The sequence below is a fragment of the Argentina silus genome (genome assembly GCF_951799395.1).
Source record: "Argentina silus genome assembly, chromosome: 12".
Taxonomy (NCBI): domain Eukaryota; kingdom Metazoa; phylum Chordata; class Actinopteri; order Argentiniformes; family Argentinidae; genus Argentina; species Argentina silus.
In genome coordinates, this window is record NC_139666.1 from 14,771,382 (window position 1) to 14,790,316 (window position 18,935).

Consider the following 18,935-nt stretch of genomic DNA (forward strand, 5'->3'; position numbering starts at 1 on the left):
CACAGTGCTCAAACACTTCTTTTACACTCCAGAGAACCACTTTAAGTTATGACTACTATTATTTCTAAAGTTAAAACACAAAATGCGGTGCCTGGTCGAATGTCTGCCAACTCAAGAACATGGTGGTCCAAACAAGCCTATCATCTTTGGCGTCCATCTTGTGTCTCCTGGAAAAGACTACAAGCCCAGAACTAAGGCTGTCCCAGGACTTGTCTGTGTGCAGGTGTCTGTCAGGTGCAGAACTACAACTCCCAGGATCCCTATGAACCACCCATGAACTCCTGATACTGAACAACACAGTCAACTGCATTTAAAATAAGCCAGGAATTAGTTCCTGCAAACAAACAAACAAAAAGGTATTTTTGATCTGAAAGCTTCCCAATAGGGAAACATACAAACTGTGATTTACAGCACTTATGGAATCATTACATGTCAACAGAACAGTAGTCTTTATTTTTGTACTTCCTCCCTAACGTAAAGTCTCTCCACTGAAACACTCTGAGGTGAACAGAGAGCCTTGGGGAGAGCTCTGAGGTGGTCCGGTGGAGAGGGTTTGTCTAAAAGGCCATGTGTCCACCTCATTTGCGTGTGTGTGTGTGTGTATGCGTGCATGCGTGTGCGTGTTTGTTACACCTGTAATTGATATGTAGCACAATAACCAATATTCTTATGGTTTCTACTACAGTCAGGCTGTACTAGTATGTGTTCTCCTCAGGCCTGGTCTCTGCAGCTAGTCTACTACACTAACACATTTTAGTGTCGTCTGGAGTGACTCCTGTCCCGACTCCTGCTATGACTACGGTGCCTGCCACTCCTGTCCCGGCTGCGGCTCCGCCTGTCCCGGCTGTGGCTCCGCCTGTCTCTGCTCTTGCTCCTAGACCTCCTGCTCCTAGATCTACTGCTGCTAGAACTGCTGTTGTCCTCTCTATGCCCACTACGTCTATGGCTCCTCCCTCTGCTGTGACTCCTCACGCTACTGCTTCTGCTCCTATCGTGGCTGGAGCTCCTGCTGCTCCGCCGGCGGCCGTGACCACGTCTCCTGTGGTTGCGGCTAGAACTCCTCCTAGAACGGCTGGAGCTGCGTCTGCGGCTGTGGCTGCGTCTGCGGCTGTCCCTCCGCCTGCCCCGGCTGTGGGATCTACTCCTGTCCCTCCACGTACGACTCCGCTCCCTCTCCTTCTCTCTGCTGTGCCTGCTGTAGCCTCTTTGGACCGTTCCTCTCCTCTCCTCTCTTCCTTCTCCTCCCCCTCTCCTCTCTTCCCGTCCCCCTCTTCTGTCCTCCCTCCCCTGTCTCTGTTTCTCAGACACCAGTGAGCGTATGCTAGCCCTCTGTCCCTCCCCTGCTCTGTTCTTGGCCTCCTCTGGCCTCCTCGTCCCGTTCAGCGGAGGCTGGTCGGAGGTCATGGGCTGTGTCGGGGGCGAGGCCCGGCGGGCGGTCTGACTCTGGTTCTCTCCTCCTCCACTGCCCTTCTTCAGCAGGTTCCCCAGAAGACGATGTCGGAGCTCGCGCTCTTTACGCTGCAGCTCCAGGGCCTTTCCCTTCTCGGCCTCCACCCTGCGGAGCTCCTCCTCTTGCTTCCGTCTGCAGGCCTCCAGCTCCTGCAGCCGGGCCAGCTCCTCCTTCTGGCGGGCCAGCTCCTCCCTCTGTCTCTCCTCCTGCTCGGCCCTCTCCTTCTCCTGCTCCTGCTGCTTCTGAGCCTGGAGAGGAGGACGAGGAGAGAGGGAGGGGAGGGGATAGAAGAGAAGAGGAGAGAATGGAAAGAGAGGACAAGGGGAAGATAGGTAAAAAGAAGGGGAGAAGAGATGAAAGGTCATGTCTCTCGTCTTGAAGAGTTTGTGTTTATCAAAAGTGGATTATGAAATAAGTCCTAAAATATTGGGCCACTGTATAGATACGGTGTGTGTGTGTGTGTGTGTGTGTGTGTGTGTGTGTGTGTGTGTGTGTGTGTGAAAACGCATACGTGTGTGTGTGTGTACCTTGGCCCTTCCCAGTAGCTCAGCGATCAGTCGGATTGACTCCAGGTTGCGCTGAGCAAGCAGTAGTCTCCTCTCCTCTGAGGCGATCTTCATCTGCAGCCGCTTCTGATCCTCCTCCTGCCGCTTCCTCACCTTCTTCTGATTCCTCCTCTCCTCCCTGTCTCTCAGCTTCTGCTCTCGTTTACGCAGTCTCTCCTCCTTCCTCCTCTCTTTCTCTTCTTCCTCCTGCTCCCTCTGCTTCCTAGAAACCATAACAGAAGCATGTATCCATCCTCTTCTACACACCTCTACAAGTCTACTTTCGAGAAATAACCGTTCTCCCGACCCCTGTACCCTTCAGTGGGAGCAGATCTATAGGGACTGGATAGATGTAAGGCTATGGGGAGCAAACAACATGCTGCTTACACCTATCTGACTACTTTTTATGCAAACACTAGGAGAGTGAGAGACTGTTTTTGGACCAGACACGTGTCTTATTCCATCCTTCTGTCCGTACCTCTCGTCCTCCTTGCGTTTCTCCTCCTCCTCCTTCTCCCTGCGTTTCTGCTCCTCCCTCTGCCTCTCCAGCTCCTGCAGCTTCAGTCGCTCCTGCTGCCTCCTCTTCAGAGTCACATCACTCAGGTGCTTGCTGGTGTCAAAGGTCACCTGACAGACAAGAAGAACATGCAAGAGGTATATTCAGCCTCTTGTAGAGACAGGGGCCCTCTTCAAAAGCCTAAAAGATGCATCCTTCCTTTTATTCCTTGAAGTAATAGCAGAACTGAGTGGGGTAGGCCAGCTAAACCTAATGGCTACACTTATAGAAGTGATCTTTCTGAGTAGCAAACAACACTAAGCCTAAATTAAGTTTGTCAAACACTTGCATGTGTTGACTGTAATGTCATATTTTCTCCTTGGTTTAAAAGAGGTTGAAAAGTTAACCTCAACTCAAAACCTCAAAAATGTCCCAAGACCTCACTTAGATGTAATTACTCAGTTGATGATGAAACTGCATGCGTGCTAAATAGGGGAAATTGAGAGAATGTGGAATGAAATGACTGCCTATCACCATGTATATGATTATGTAACCCCCCCCCCCCCCTCCCCGCCTCTCTTCTTCATTTAGGATGAGTGGCTTTGTTCTTTGGATTAGAGATCCAGTTCCCTGCTTTGCCCAGTGATCCTTAGAATGATAATACGGCCTTGAATTTCATTTCACTAAAAGGCCTTAAACCGGCTATGTTACATAAGCATTCTGACTGAAGTGAATACACTCCATCTGATTAACACACTCACAGTCCTCACCCTGCCTGCTATCACACACTTGACGATAATTGCAATAACATGTGCTCAATGGCGGATGTTAGTGGAGGAGAAGGCACTGTTCAGATCCAAATACCAGTCTTTCACAGCAGTCTTACTCAAGGCCCTATTCAACCAGAGTCAAATGGCTTGGCATGGCTCATGGTACTTTAACTGAACCAACCTTGATGTTGCAGGCCACAGCCTTGCCATCCTCTCCCTTGTGCATGAGCTTCATCCCTCGGAGTGTATCCATGGCCTTGATAAAACCGTCGTACTCTTGGTACTGAACGTAACCCTCAAAGTTCAGATGGGCCCCGAAGGTGAAGGTGTTAAAGTTCTTATCCAGCATCTCCTCCCTGTAAGGGTCCAACATGGGGATGTCTACGTTGCGGACAGGGCCAAAGCCCTGGAACACGGTCTGGAGCACCTCCTCAGCAGGCCGGTCGGGGAGGCCATCTTTCTGGGTGAACCAGCGGCAGGGCAGGCCCTCCAGGTGGATGGTGTCCGGTCTCTCTCCAGGCACTGTCTCGTTCATGTCTTTGGCGTCGCGAAAGAACGAGTCCCAGTCATGACGCGTGGGAAAGTCCATCTTGTTCTCCACTGCACGCACCTGAGGGAGACCAGAAGAGATTCAACATTGCTATTCACCTTTACCAGACCAGTTCAGCTGATTGAGAATGTGTTTAGTTAATGCAGCGACAAGCCAGAGGAGTTGTATCTATTTCGCTGACATTTGCTTTGCCTCTCAAAGCTGCTCTGTCACCACAGTACAGATTTATACAATTTGCACACACACACCTTCAGTATATCAGTGAAGCCGCTAAGTTTTATGCTCTTGCCATCCAGGCGTCCCAGTAGGCTCTTCACCACGGTCCTGTTCTCCACCTCTCCCTCGAAGCGGATGAAGTCCATGGTGCTCTTGGAGATCCGCAGGGCTGAGAACTGGTCTGGTGTCACCATGGCCTTCACTCTCTCCATCACTTCCCAGTTGGAGATGCTCTTCCCGGGCAGCTTCAGCTGGGGCAAGGCTACACTGACCGTCATTTTAGCGATAGGCTTCAGGTACAGGTTATACTCAGAACACAGACAAAGCGCCTCTGTCGTGTCGTGGACTATGGTGGTCATCATTACAGGTAGCTGAATGAAGCTGCAACAAAGAGAGAGAAAGAGAGAGAGAGAGACCGAGCTAATGAGACACGGCCAGTGGGCAGGACGAGTCCTGGAAAATGAACATCTGTTGCTTGGTGGACTATGATTCCTCGTTGTAGTTTACAATAAATTGAATGGTGCATACAAGTAAACTATTTTCCTAATTCCTGGTTCATTCGCCCGGCCAACCACGGCAAAAATAATTGCTACCATCACTGATGGCATCAGACACAGGAACTAGCTAACATAAGCAACAGTTGATTGATTCTGATTCATTGTCAAATTGTAGTTAGCTATCATGTTCACTTCGGGGGAAAAAAAACATTTTCTATCAACAGTAGCTAGCGCTATCTGAATGGTTCCAGGAGTATGCTAGCTAGCTAGCATACTCCTGGAACGATAGCATAGCAACAACCTTTACAGCATGCACCACACACTAGTCCGAGCGTCACTAGGGATAGCAACAACGGACTAAATCAATGGGCGGAATACTTATGTATACCGTAAAAAACAAGAAATATCAGCAACCTAGCGGCAATACACTAACCTGGTTTACTGCCAGCTTAATGTATCAAGATTATGTTATTTGGGTTCATTACAACTAAGAGATGGTTACAAAACTTCGGTTAACTGCAGAACAAAACGTAGCTAGCTAGCGACTGGCAGACGCCGAATTCGTTGAACTTTCAACTGGGCTAACCAAAGGTAGCCGCATTTCCACTGTGAAAAAAACCCAGAGCACCACCTTGCGGTAAAACCCGCTTCATACTATCCCTGACTGTTGTCGTTGTGTCCAGTGTCCACTAGAGAGCAGCATACATTAATTGTCGCATGAGTGCACACACTCAGTGTGTGTCTCTTTCTCTCTCAGCACTGGAACCCCCAGGCAGAAATGTTGGCACAGTTTCCCTGAAAAGATGCAGAGGAATTTACATAATAGGCATTATTCACCTCACTGTGTATGTAGGTCACTGCAGTAATGGGCCTTTCCACTCACGCTGCTCAACTCTACTCGACAATCAATTCACAGCCAATGAGAGTATTTGAAGGAAACTATCCCTGCCTGGACCCATTTGAAATAATCGCGCACACACACACACACACACACACACACACACACACACACACACACACACACACACACACGCACACACACACACACACACACAAACCTAGCAGGTGCGAGTGGGAGTTCATTAAACATAACAGATGCATAGCAGTGTTTCATCTGACAGCCTGTGGACCTGCAAAGCCTTGAATGCTAAATTAACTACTCTGTGGTGAGCCAATCAGTGGGCATCAATAATTCAACCACACAAGAGTGGAACAATCATTATATATTTCATTATTAATGTCATACAGCCTAGAATATGTGTTTACAGTCTGACCAGCATGGTAAAACAAAACCTCACACAACTTTATTATTTGAGTAAATTTACTGTTTGGAATTGGAGCAAAAGTTCAGTGTAGTTCTCAGCACGAATGAAGACCCAGTTAATGTCAGTGAAATAGTAATATGGTACCACTGCTTTGACTACAAACTCACACAGACAGATGTATGAAAACAATTATTGCTTTATTCCCCAAAATACAAACCAAAGTCAGAGGGAGAGACACAATCCATAAAATACATTAGAAGAGAAGGAGAAAACATTACAGTGGCTCAGTCGGAAGTGGCTTTCATAGAATTTACAGTAACTTCACAGTATCTGGTAAACACAAACAGACAGACAGACAGACAGACAGACAGACAGACAGACAGACAGACAGGCAGGCAGGCAGTGCACAACATTTCTTTCATCATACATCTGGAAAAGTGACATCAGGTAGGTCTGTACAGTAGCCTTTTATATATCCTTAACCGAGGATAACCCCTAATAAATCCAACCATATCACACAAGTGGGGAACTGCAGTCCAACACTATGACACTATGAGGAATGTTTGTGTGTGTGTGTGTGTGTGTGTGTGTGTGTGTGTGTGTGTGTGTGTGTGTGTGTTACAATTATTGAGAGAAAATAGGTCAACATATTCATGTATATATTTGTTTCACAAAACCAAAACACAAATTTCCTCTACAGTAAACACAAGACAAAAGACAATAATCGAACAAACGATTGTTTACAAGGCAGCAGCTTAAACAAGGGTCTGTAAAACACAACTACATCATGCTCATCAGTGCCGTGGCATCATGGGAGGTTTGCCTCCAGTTAGAGTAAGTGCAGTACAGTCTGTATATCCATAACGGGCCAAGAGTCATAGACCCTCAGCCTCAGCCACTAACTGGCCAGATAACCTCTTCTCCCTTCCTCCAATGGAAAACCACTACAGACGTGAGATCAACAACAGAATATACTGCAATACACAGGACAACAGGGGCACACAGGAAATACTGTAAACCGTGTGACCCTGTTTTTTACTGCCCTTTCTTTCTTCTGTCCCTATAACACTGAAACATCTACTATACAAAACCCAAAGTCTCTGCAATTTCATACTTTCATTTCATAAACTTCTCTTGTTACCTTCAAAGTGACAAGTGCAGTTACATTGAGGTTGCTTTAATAAGTGTTAGGAGAATGATTTAAAAGCGAACTCCAGTGGTAGTTTTTGCCTTTAGTAGTTAGTTAGAGTTTTCTTTAAATAATTATGTTAAATTAAAATATTCACATTATATTAGCTCACTATAGTGATAATCAGCACCTTCAAACCAAACTGAACATAAATCTAAAGGGAAAATATATTCTCTCTTTACACATCAAACATATTTAAAATGTATTTCCCTGTATCTTGTAACTACTGTATATCTAAACTTTTAGGGGCTGTTTCCCTAGCTTTAGATGCCATTTTGTCTCTGCTTTAGCCAAAACCATATTTGTCATTGTTGTTGGCTTAAGCAGAAATAGACTTAGACCCAGGTGACCATTTTTCGAGACATGGTATGGCTAACCCCCATGTTATAGTATCATAAAAAGGAGGTGAGTCATATCAGGGCTACTATTTTCCATAGGACTCTAAAAGTGCAGAGTTATCCAAACAGGTTTGACAGTGGTCTGGGTTTGAGTGGGCTGGTTGGGGGTTCGTCTCCCCCTTCTCCCTCCCCGGTCTCTCTGAAAGAGGTGCTGTGGATGATCTGGGTTCTGAAGCGTCCTCGGTGCAGCCGTGCATTGAGCCTACTCAGAGATGATTTCCTGTGTACAGACTTGGTCCTTCCTGTCCCTCCCCCATCCCCTGCCCCCTCTGCGGGCAGGTTTAGAAGCCTAAGGGGGTTCAGGTTAGACTGGAGGACTCTGGGTAATCTCCAGCGGCCTGCTCCGCTGTCTGTGTTCTCTGTGTCCGAGTCTCCCCCGGGTGAGGTAACGGCCCCATCCTGCAGGTCTGCAACAGCAGCAGGGGGGAGGTACTGGCCGGCCCTCCTCCCACTGTAGTCCCTGGCATCTGTGTCTGCATCCCACTCCTCTACCAGCATACGTACCACCTGTCAATCACAGCGCATTTCACAACAAAGGTCTCACAGAAAATGGAATTACAATGAAAAGTGAAAAGATTTTAAACCAAGAAAACGTGAAACAAGCAGGCTAGATCAGGGCAGTACCTGTGTGTGGCTGTGCATGGCTGCCAGGTGAAGGGGTGTGTACCCAGCGCTGGAGCGCGCATTTACATCTGCAGACACTGAGTTCTGTTTAGCAAAGCCCAGCAGCTGGGATATCAGCTCCTGTTTGCCTTGCTTTGCCGCCCAGTGCAGGCAGGTGAAGCCTGTCACAAAGTCCTTCTTGGAGACCAGGCTGGGGTCCAGGGAGAGGAGGGGCTGCAGGCTGTCCCACAGGCCATCTGAGGCACACAGCATCCACTCATGCTCCAGTGGGTCCAGGGCCACCGAGGCACAGTCCTCATCAGTCAAGGAGGAGTGGAGGGAGGCAGAGTCACCGTCACTCCGAACAGAATCTCTGATCCGAGAGCCACGGTGGATCATGGACCGACGCACCTGGACATAGAGAGGAAAGGGTTGAGACTCAGGTCTTAATAAGGACAAATACTAGTATGCATTGTGGCCACCGAGACATGAGCTGATCTAACGTACATCTTTGTGGATATCAGTTAATAATTGTTCCCAGTATAAAATGCTTGTTTGAAGCCTACCTGTGGGGAGCTGCTCATCATCAGCTCTATGAAGTTTCTTCGGCTGCTCTTAGGGGTGTTGCCATCTCCTGACACGCCCATTGAGTCCAGCCCCTCCCATGCGCTGTCCTCCGACAGACCGCTGGTCAGCAGAGCACGCTGCGAGCACCGAGACACTCGCCGACCGCCCCTCACATGGACAGGTACCACACCTGAGTGGGCAGGGTCAGGCACTGAGCCTATAACAGGGGCAGACTCTCTCCTCTTTCTCTCTCTCAGCCTGACTTCTACTGAGCTGGGGTCAACAGTTTCATCACTCTGGGCCAGGACAGATTCCTTTTCTACGCATGGATGGTCATTACCGTTGGACTGTTCCTCATTATCCAGCCCAGTCAGGGAATTGCGTGCATTTTTGTCTTCAGATACTGTATGTCCAATGGTAGTGTTTCCATTGACATAGTTGTCTGATAGCTCTTTCACCAGCGCAGCGTTACTCTCCGTTGAATTCATGTTGATGCTCCCAGCCCGGTTGTCATGCTCTGATAGCGGACTCTCTCCTACACTGACACCGTTTCCCTTACACTCTCCATCATGGCCATTCGAGTCCGTGCGCTTCACTGAGCCCATGCACTCATTCTTCAAGCACACGAATTTCACGCCATCTTCAAGCTTCACTATAGCAATGCTGTCAACGATGCGTTTTAGAGTTTCAGTGTACAGTGTATTCTGAGATGGATCATTTTTCCGAATTAATTCAAAATGATCAGTCAAGTCCATGTGTCGGACCATCCCTCCCCTATTCGTTAGAAACTCCAGCACGGCTTCTTCTGTGCATTCGCTCGCCATCATGATCGTAGATAGTAGAAATTAACCAACGCGATTTGTTTTTAAAATGTTACTCTCCAGTGTTGCATCCTCTCATCGTGTAGCGGTGACAGCTCTTTGATGTCAGCCGATGACAACATCATCATTCCTGCTTTCCGATTTTTCCTCCGATACTGACAGACAGGGGTCGCACACGCATCAAAACAGAGATGCCCGCCCCTTAGTAACGCAGGCCATGTGTGAAACTGCTATACGTAGTTAGCCATTTTAGGTCCCCATTTCTATTGGGAACAATGGAGCGGTTCAGTCCTTCCCAGAGCCAACATGGCAGCACTGGCAGGCTGGGAATCGGGTGATACCATTACATTAGGGGAGGGTGGATGAAATTAACTACTGTTACTATTGTTTCTCAACGTCCATAAAAGAACAACTTCGAATTACTTGTAGTTTTAGAATACATACATTACTTGTAGTTGGTTGACATTATACTTAATTGGTCTTACATATCGAAGTCACATACATTAGTCACCTTATTCTCGAGCACTAGTTTAGTCTCAACTGGCCGGTTGACCCAGTTGGATTACAAAGGCGGGTCCGAATCAGGAATTTGTGGTTCTGATCAACTTTGTTTTGACATTTGTCTTTTCCCACTGAAAGTATGGCATCCTCTGATGTTGCGCGACAACTGGTAAGTTTTAAAAGTCTTTAAAGGGCGAAGAGAGAGTACGTTTTCTTGAGACAGACACAGAGTGACACATCCCCCGTTTGGGATGTCTGACTGGCAGCAGGGAGTGTCTCTGCAAACTAGCCAACTCTTAGCAGAAGCTAACAATCAATGAATTAAGCCTACTTTCAAGTTAGCTAACGATTTGCCTTACTAGGTTGCTAGCTAGCTACTTTCACAAACGTCCACATGGTGTTTTGCGCCTGTTTGCTGGGACCAGAGACTCAGTGAGTGATAACTGTTAGCTACTACTGTAGCTAGCTAACCTAAAAACAGTAGCTAGCTAGCTGTGCTTTCCAAGCTAGATCAGTTGAATCCAACTCATCAGCTGAATCCAACTCATCAGTTGAGTCCAATTCATAAAATCCTCTGATTCTTATTGTCAGCATTAGTTTGTGTACGTTTAAAACGGAATGTTTATTTATACAACGAGAGTGTGTGTGTGTGTGTGTGTGTCGTGTGTCGTGTGTCGTGTGTGTGTGTGTGTGTGTGTGTGTGTGTGTGTCTCGTGTGTGAGTGTGTATGTAATATGCAACTTCATCCCCACCTTAGCTGCATTACCTTGACCAGCTGAGAACTGAGACCCCAGTGCCAGTGCCAGAGCAGAGAGGGCCAGGGAATCTGAAACGGGTAGGAATCTCCCCTAGAGAGGGGGGCATAGAGAGAAATCAGGACATTGAAAGTTACTTCGAAGCTGAAGTTCAAGTGAGAGTAGAGAGTTTGTGCTCTGAGAATGCTGGAGACTAGTTCACAACCATGTTGCCCTGTGCAAAATGAGGAGAAAACTGACCTCATCAGTGTTTGGGAATGGGAACTACTTAAATCTGACTCGGGGGGGACCCACATGAGGCTGGTGCCATGGGTGGATATCTGGAAGTGTGATAATGAGAATCTGTTCTGCTCGTATCAGGATAAGGGTGCCCGCCCTTTCTCCCTGTCAGGCCATGTGGGCTTCGACAGCCTCCCAGACCAGCTGGTCAACAAGTCCACCTGCCAGGGCTTCTGCTTCAACATCCTCTGCATCGGTAATAACCTCCTTCTCCTCCTCATCACTCTTTCCTGTCACCTGACACTCCTGTCCTTACTTACTTATGGGGGGGGAATCCAGGGATCCAGCACATTCCCCTTAAATCTCATTCTCCACTCTGATTATCGAAGTTGTCTAATTTGGCTATTGAAGCTAACTGGGGCTATGATAGCAGAATGGGGAAATGTAACTTTAAATGATTTTAAGTTAAATTGTTTTCCTGTTCACTGCAGGTCAGACGGGCATCGGTAAGTCTACTCTGATGGACACGCTGTTCAACACCAATTTTGAGAACTTTGAGTCCTCTCACTTTGAGCCACAGGTGAAGCTGCACGCTCAGACGTACGATCTACAGGAGAGCAACGTGAGACTGAGACTCACTGTGGTCAACACTGTGGGTTTTGGAGACCAGATGAACAAACAAGAGAGGTGTGTATGTATCAGACCTTTTTCAAATAGCATTTTAAATCATTTCAAATACTTGGCTGTACTCGAGTTCCATTGTGCCAGGCAAACTCAATGTTATAGTTCCAAAAGTGCAAACCATGCCCATATGACACGCCAGGCACTCAACAACTCATGTCTTTTGTATATCATTGTGTGTATTGGACTGTACTTTTGTTGTTCCTCCTTATGAAAAGTATCTAGTAAATGACCCATAAGATGTGCCTCCCCATAGTTATCAGCCTGTGGTGGACTACATAGACCGCCAGTTTGAGACGTATCTTCAGGAGGAGCTGAAGATCAAGCGTTCGCTGCATAACTACCACGACTCTCGTGTCCACGCCTGTCTCTACTTTATCTCCCCTTCTGGACACTCACTCCAGTCCCTCGACCTCGTCACCATGAAGAAACTCGACAGCAAGGTGTGTGTGTGTGTGTGAGTGAATGGGTGTGGACCGCATGGAGACGGCGAAACTTGTTTCAAACTTGATTGTCTAAGACAAATGATTGTGTGCAGGGTCATGTATGGTGTTGGAGAAGAGCTCAACTCTTCCACAAGGCAGGACAGGATTGTACCCTGAAGACAACCACTGCACATGTGTTTGTGTATGTGATTGACTCTACATACAGTAGAGTGAATTTGACAGGGCTGCTCACAGTGCTTGGAGGGGATGGGACATGGCTTCAGTTCAGAGAGTTGACACTGATAATGGAGTGGAGTGGTCATCACCTCGGGATATTCAACGACGCTAGCAAGCTCAGTTAGCTGACTGGTTATTTTAGAATCATTTGTACGAAAATCGAACAGAAAAATCTAATTTAAAGAAACTAAAAGAAAATCTCCTTTTCGCTCTCCTCTCACTAAATACATGTGAAAAGTTATATGTCTCTCTCAATAAATCTCTCTCCAGTGTGTTGTACCAGAAATGACTACACACACAGTCAGTGAACTAGGTAGCCTAGACCAGCGTTTCCCAACCGCTGTGCCGCGGCACACTAGTGTGCCGTGAGAGATCGTTGGGTGTGCCGTGAGAAATGATCCAATTTCACTTTTTTTTAAATTAACATTTATTAATTATTATCTGCAAATAATATGCCATTGTCGAGTGTCTGTGCTGTAATATAGTGACTGGCAGAGTAATGTAATATTCGTCCGGGTGGCAGCAGGTAGCTAATTGCCTCTTTCCTGCATAGAGACAAGAGAATTAGTGACGCATGCGACAGGTCGTGGTTGACAGTGATGGAGAAGTTTTTAAAATGGAAAAATGCAAACTCCGAACTGGGCCCTGGACAAGATTCTGACCCAGGTGAAGGCCCTAGTATGAGTGGTGGTAAAAAGAAAGCAAAGACGGTGAGCTCGAGGCAATACAGCGAAAGCTATCTTTCGTTCGGATTTACTTTCACCGGGGATGAGACGACCCCGACTCCATTATGCTTGGTGTGTGGCGAGAAGCTGTCCAACAGCGCCATGGTGCCAAGCAAGCTTAAACGCCATCTCCAAACGAAACACCCGTCGCTTCAAAACAAGCCGATGGACTATTTTGTTCGCCTGCGTGAAATCACAGAGAAACAGGCAACTTTTATGAGAAAAACCACAAAGGTAAATGAGAAAGCCCTCAAAGCTAGTTACCTAGTTGCTGAACTCGTAGCTAAATCAAAAAAGTCCCACTCTGTGGCAGAGACATTAATACTACCTGCCTGCAAAGCCATCGTCAACGAGATGCTCGGCCCTGACGCGGTTAAAGACATAGCTAAAGTCCAGCTCTCAGATAACACAATTGCCAGGCGTATTGATGACATGTCTACAGACATCGAAAGTCATGTTTTGGGAAAGATACGCATCAGTAGGAAATTTGTGTTGCAACTTGATGAGTCTACGGATATTAGTGGACATTCTCAGCTCTTGGCCAATGTGCGTTTTGTGGATGGAGATGCCATTAGAGACTAATATTGTAATTATATATACTGTATCAGGCTACAGAGTGTCATTTTGTAACATTTTTGGTTGGTGGTGTGCCGCAAGATTCTTCCAATGTAAAAAATGTGCCGTGGCTCAAAAAAGGTTGAAAAACACTGGCCTAGACGACAGTTTGCCATATTTGGTCTGAGGGCCATCCTCGGAAGTTCAACCATTTGGGACCACTGTTGAAAGCCATAGAAAGTCACTTTTATTGGAGACTATTTTTTTTGTGTGTAAGCTGATTGCATTTTGTACAGCAGTTTTTATCTTAATCAATTAATTATTTGATGAATATTCAAGGTAGAACCATGCTTCTCTTCCTCAATGGACCAGCCTCCGCTGGTGTAGCCTACAACGACGACTCTCCAACAGATGTGATTGTGTCAGCCATTTTTCTGATTCCAGGACAGATTAAGCTCCAGATGTCAGTGTTTATTTATAGCTGCTGGAATCTGAGTGCTATGTAGGATTCTGTGCATGTGACTGAGTGATGCCGTCTGAACTGTTATTCTGTTAGTCCAACAGTATGTCAGAGAGACACATTATCCCACTAGCTCCAGGCTAGCTGTGTTCACTCAGGGGTGGTCTGTAGTTCTCCCACGCTCTCTCAAAGTACACAGTCTGACTGGACTGAGTTCAACTGTGTGTGTGTGTGTGTGTGTGCGTGCATGTGGTGTTTTTGTGTGTGAGAACGAGCGAGAGAGCTCTCAGCTCTGGAGTGTGAGTAACCCTCTCATTTGAATATAAATGGAGTTGAATGCTCTGTGGAATGTTGTGAGAGCTAGCTGGCCTTTGTGCTGCTCAGACAGACAGAGAGATGGAGTGCATGTGTGAAACTACAGGACTGATTGAGAGGACAGCCACTGCTGAACACTGTTTTTCAAACAGACCAAGAGTGTATTTTTAGCCATGTGTTTTGCTGTGGTCCCATTGTGGGAGGCTTGTGTAGAGATGAGGGCTCTGGCCTGGGAGGCTCTCTCTCTCTCTCTCTCTCTCTCAAACACAGCCGCAGAGGAATGTATGCAGCTCAGTAGCCTGATGGTGGAAAAGTGTCTTACTGCAGGCTATGATACTAATGCTATTAGCATTAGGATCAGCAAGTATTAGCGTCTATTAGTAGGACAATGATGGGGCTGGTTGGAAGTATTGTTGTTGACATCTAAATTCCCTCGGACGTGTTGTTTGCAATGTGTAGAGTGTGTTTTCCTTTCTCTTGTTTCAGGTTCCAGTTAGGTAGTTAGTTAGTTAGTATTCCAGCCAATGCAGCTAATCATGCCTCTGACATCGGGCTAGATATTGATATAGAAATGGTTTCAGTTTGTGATGTTTATGAATCCTCTCTCTTGAGTCCTCAGGTCAACATAATCCCGGTCATAGCTAAGGCAGACACCATCAGTAAGAGTGAGCTTCACAAGTTTAAGATCAAGATCATGAGTGAGCTGGTGAGCAACGGAGTGCAGATCTACCAGTTCCCCCTCGACGACGAGACTGTCGCCAAGGTCAACACCACCATGAATGTGAGCACCCACATGCACACGCACACACTGATAAATGGCACGCTTTGACATTGATGTCTTGCTGACTTCCCCCCCCCCCCCCCTGCAGATTAAATGTGACAGTTAAGTGTTTCCATGTGTCTCTAAACCTTAATATGTGTACCTGTAGGGTTACCTGCCGTTTGCAGTGGTGGGCAGCACAGAGGAAGTGTGTGTGGAGAACAAGATGGTGAAGGGTCGCAAGTACCCCTGGGGCGTGGTGGAAGGTAGGATACTCCCCTGTGTGGGTGGGTGTGTCTGTGAGAGACACTGACAAGCCCCCCTGTGCCGTGCCATGCCTCCCTAACCTGTGTGTGTGTGTTTCAGTGGAGAATGAGAGCCACTGTGACTTTGTGAAGCTACGCGAGATGCTGATCTGTGTGAACATGGAGGACCTGAGAGAGCAGACTCACACACGCCACTATGAGCTCTACCGCCGCTGCAAACTGGAGGAGATGGGGTTCAAAGACACTGGCCCGGAGTGCAAACCAATCGGGTACAAATGCGTGCACACACCAGTGGAGGCTGGTGGTGGTAGAACTTAGAGGACGGGCTCAATGGAATGGAATGGAAAGGAACAGGGAATGGTGTCAAACATGTTTGATGCCATACCTCATTCCGTTCCATGCATTACAATGAGCCCGTCCTCTAATTTCTACCTCCACCAGCTTCCCCTGGCACACACATACCCAGAGAGCAAACTAGTAGAAACCAGCCTGGAAGCCACATCTTGCATAAAGGGTTCATGGTTTATGGGCCACAAGTCCCTACATCCCCTCTTTCTGATGCTGCTGTCTTCCCTAACTAGACACTATGCCACAAAGCCTGTGTCCCCTCCATCTCATTCCTCACGCAATGCACTGACTCCTAGTTGGTGTCACCCCCTAACCTCACTCCAACAGTTCACTTTGCTAATCTCAGTAGTTTGTGATGCATGTTATTGTGTCTCTAGTCTCCAGCAGACTTACCAGGTGAAGCGTCAAGAGTTTCTTGTGGAACTTCAGAAGAGAGAGGAGGAGATGAGACAGATGTTCGTCCAGAGAGTCAAAGAGAAGGAGGCCGAGCTCAAGGACGCAGAGAGACTGGTATATATATACACACACTTATACATACATACATACATACATACATACATACATACATACATGCATACACACATACATGCCTACACAGACAATGGAATCTATTAACTGGTGAACCTTGTTGTGTGACCTGAGTTTTCCAGATGGTTAAGCTTGACATGCCAACAACACCATAGTAAAAGATAAATATATACACACACATACACAAGATAGATAGATAGATTGTGTGTGTGTGTGTGTGTAGCTCCAGGGGCGGTTTGAGCAGCTGAAGCGGTTGCATGCGGATGAGAAGGGTGCGTTGGAGGAGAAGAGGAGAGCATTGGAGGAGGAGCAGAGTTCCTTCAGTAAGAAGCGCGCTGCAGCCCAGCTACTGCAGACTCAGAGCTTAAACACCAACGGCAAGAAAGACAAGGACCGCAAGAAGTGAGAGTTAAGCTTGACCTCATCTAACACCTCCACATTAGATGGACTCTTCGAAAGATGTTTCTTCAATAAAGGAGTGTTTGCTGTCACATCATTCGAGAAATATCCCTCTCTCGCTCTTGAGTGTACTGACTGGATCAGAAGGGCCATTCATGCTTAATGTGATGTTTTAACCTGTCCATGTCTGGTCTAACCCCTTCCATCTCTCTCTCTCTCTCAGCTCCGGGTTCTTGTGAAGACCTCACTGTGCCTCCAGTGAGACAAAACCCAAATAAACAACCAATGGCATCCAGGACCAGTCCTCTACTCTCTGTCCTCATTGGCCAGTTTCTTAACACTAACCAGGAGGAGTTCTGACTCTTTGATCCTGCTGTGTTTGCTTTAACAATGTCTCTGTCTGTGTTCCTACTGTTGTTTGTATCCTCCCACTGGGATTTATACCTCTTTTCAGTGCCATATTGTTTTTATAAATACACACAACCATTTTTATATATCCAACCATTTTTTATATACCCCCTTTATTTTATGCCCCAGCCACTGAGGTTCAAATAGTGGTTATATCTTTGTTTTTACCTGTATTTTACCAGGTCTTACAGTCCACTGTCACTCCCTGCATTTTACCAGCTCTCACAATCTACTACCACTCCCTGCATTTTACCAGCTCTCACTATCCACTACCATTCCCTGTTACCCCAGATTCACCTCCACTAATCACATGGCACCCCTATCCTGTTACGAGGGAGGTATTGGCAATATGGTAATAGAGTCATCCGTCCTGCCTTTTGATAGGCTAGGTGTAATGTTTTTTGTAGCGCTTCCTACAACCTGTACTGTCTACCCAGATCAACCTGAAGTGCCTACGGGTAAGAGCCATTGGTCTATTTGGGACTGGCATATACTGTGTGTGTCTATTCAGAATTGTGTATACACAAAATCACAATTTTTAACCTTTCCATAGTAATTATACTCCTGTCTATGAAACATAATACAGTCCTAGACTGTCCACACTAGTGCTTTAACTTTGTATGTGCCTTACAATGTGTGCGTGTGATATTTATTTGGACTCCACAGACACCTACACTACCAGTTTACAGCGTTGTTTACACCCACTGATACACATTCCTTATTCTAACGCTCACCTACTCATTTGTAACGCAATGCATTTTGAATAAATAGTGTTACTGGGGAACCTTTTAAAAAATCTAAATAAACATTTGTATTTTTCTTGATACACTTTGTGTCTTCCATTTGTGTTCCCAATTCCTGCCTTTTGCAAGAAGATAAATGAGATGCTTTATTGTGTCCTGATGATGTTTCTGGGGCCGTAGAGCATTACTGAGACACTAGAGGGCGCTACGGGATATAGGATTGAGAGAGGAACTTAGCTGCATTCTGATGCTTTTCTCTCAAAAACATCATTATTCACTCTCACATACACTGCTATATAAACCACCAAACTCATGAATTTCTGTTTGATGTCGATTCTGTCTGTTCTGAGAGTTGTGCAATGTTGTAGCAGAAGCCAGTCAACACAGAAACCTCTTGAGGTTACAGCATGATGTAATTATATGCAATAAAAACCCAGCAACACGAAACCCTATAGAACCTCCTAAGTGTAAAGGAGTTTCACAAGCTCAATAGACAGTTAAGAAAACAAGTTAATTGCCTACATCTACATTATATGGATTATAACTCTCCTCAAAAGAACCATGCACACAATGGTAAATCAAAACCTGAATGTGGGGTGGGGATATAAATGTCAGAACTGTTCTGACATGGACTATACAAGTATATCATATAAAGTATCTAGACTGTTCAAAAGATATGTTCTGCCCTGAAGAGGCATTGTTATCTGCAGTGTTCTCCCCCTGAGCTCTTCGCCCTTCATCTGACACTCTGCAGAGTCTTGGCTCCCTGCCAGACAGGTTTGGAATGCAGCCAGGTGATGCTACGGAATCTTGATCAATACCTGCAGCAGCTCAGCTGACTGTGTGTATGCTTGTAAATACAATATGAGGAGGTTTGAGACCTGAGTAGAGGAAATCAACAATGCCAAACACCTCCCTCGTGCCCCGGAGTATGTGAGAGTTGGAGTGGAGTGTGTGCGTGAGTGGAGGAGTGGAGAGAGAGTGTGTGAGTATTGGAGTGGAGTGAGTGTGTGTGTGTGTGTGTGTGTGTGTGTGTGTGTGCACACATTGATGAATGTGTGGGAGAGGGGGAGATTTAGGTCAAGGTGACATTCACTGTTTCCTGAGGAATTTCACAAACACAAAATCTTGATTTCTGCATTACTGGTTGTAATGCTTGTGCTGAAGTTGAGTGTGCTGGTTTGAGTCTTTACAGTGTCATTGATTGATGCAGCATGATGCCCTGTACGCCTTCACCCGTAGA

The 18,935-nt window shown here is 46.4% G+C and overlaps 3 protein-coding genes across 5 annotated transcripts in view; 1 reads left to right on the forward strand and 2 right to left on the reverse strand.

The window, feature by feature from the left end:
* akap17a (A kinase (PRKA) anchor protein 17A) overlaps nucleotides 1-5,089 on the reverse strand; it is a 5,577-nt gene extending 488 nt beyond the window's left edge. The window contains exons 1-6 of the mRNA XM_083681490.1: nucleotides 4,958-5,089; nucleotides 4,060-4,408; nucleotides 3,443-3,871; nucleotides 2,474-2,622; nucleotides 1,978-2,218; nucleotides 1-1,698 (exon numbers count right to left, since the gene is read on the reverse strand). The exon at nucleotides 1-1,698 is cut by the window's left edge and continues 488 nt beyond it. Coding sequence (XP_083537616.1) covers nucleotides 754-1,698; nucleotides 1,978-2,218; nucleotides 2,474-2,622; nucleotides 3,443-3,871; nucleotides 4,060-4,389 — 2,094 coding nt within the window. The 5' untranslated portion in view covers nucleotides 4,390-4,408; nucleotides 4,958-5,089 and the 3' untranslated portion in view covers nucleotides 1-753. The remainder of the gene's footprint in view (nucleotides 1,699-1,977; nucleotides 2,219-2,473; nucleotides 2,623-3,442; nucleotides 3,872-4,059; nucleotides 4,409-4,957) is intronic.
* Nucleotides 5,090-7,433: 2,344 nt separating this feature from the next.
* Nucleotides 7,434-9,373, reverse strand: sowahca (sosondowah ankyrin repeat domain family Ca; the record flags this gene model as incomplete). The annotated part of the gene is made up of 3 exons (XM_083682607.1): nucleotides 7,434-7,883; nucleotides 8,001-8,390; nucleotides 8,546-9,373. The coding sequence occupies 3 exons, from the start codon at nucleotides 9,371-9,373 to the stop codon at nucleotides 7,434-7,436; spliced, it is 1,668 nt and encodes a 555-aa protein (XP_083538733.1).
* A 528-nt stretch (nucleotides 9,374-9,901) lies between these two features.
* On the forward strand, nucleotides 9,902-17,773 carry septin10 (septin 10). Of its 3 annotated transcripts, none has more exons than XM_083681759.1 (10): nucleotides 9,902-10,037; nucleotides 10,984-11,098; nucleotides 11,334-11,529; nucleotides 11,780-11,966; nucleotides 14,860-15,021; nucleotides 15,170-15,266; nucleotides 15,367-15,535; nucleotides 15,992-16,124; nucleotides 16,366-16,550; nucleotides 16,765-17,773. In XM_083681759.1, the coding sequence occupies exons 1-9, from the start codon at nucleotides 10,008-10,010 to the stop codon at nucleotides 16,546-16,548; spliced, it is 1,272 nt and encodes a 423-aa protein (XP_083537885.1). In that variant the 5' UTR covers nucleotides 9,902-10,007; the 3' UTR covers nucleotides 16,549-16,550; nucleotides 16,765-17,773. The 3 variants fall into 3 exon arrangements, with proteins under 3 accessions (XP_083537885.1, XP_083537884.1, XP_083537886.1); XM_083681758.1 differs by having other exon boundaries at nucleotides 16,366-16,544; XM_083681760.1 differs by lacking the exon at nucleotides 9,902-10,037 and adding an exon at nucleotides 10,218-10,300 and having other exon boundaries at nucleotides 16,366-16,544.
* The last annotated feature ends 1,162 nt before the right edge of the window (nucleotides 17,774-18,935 follow it).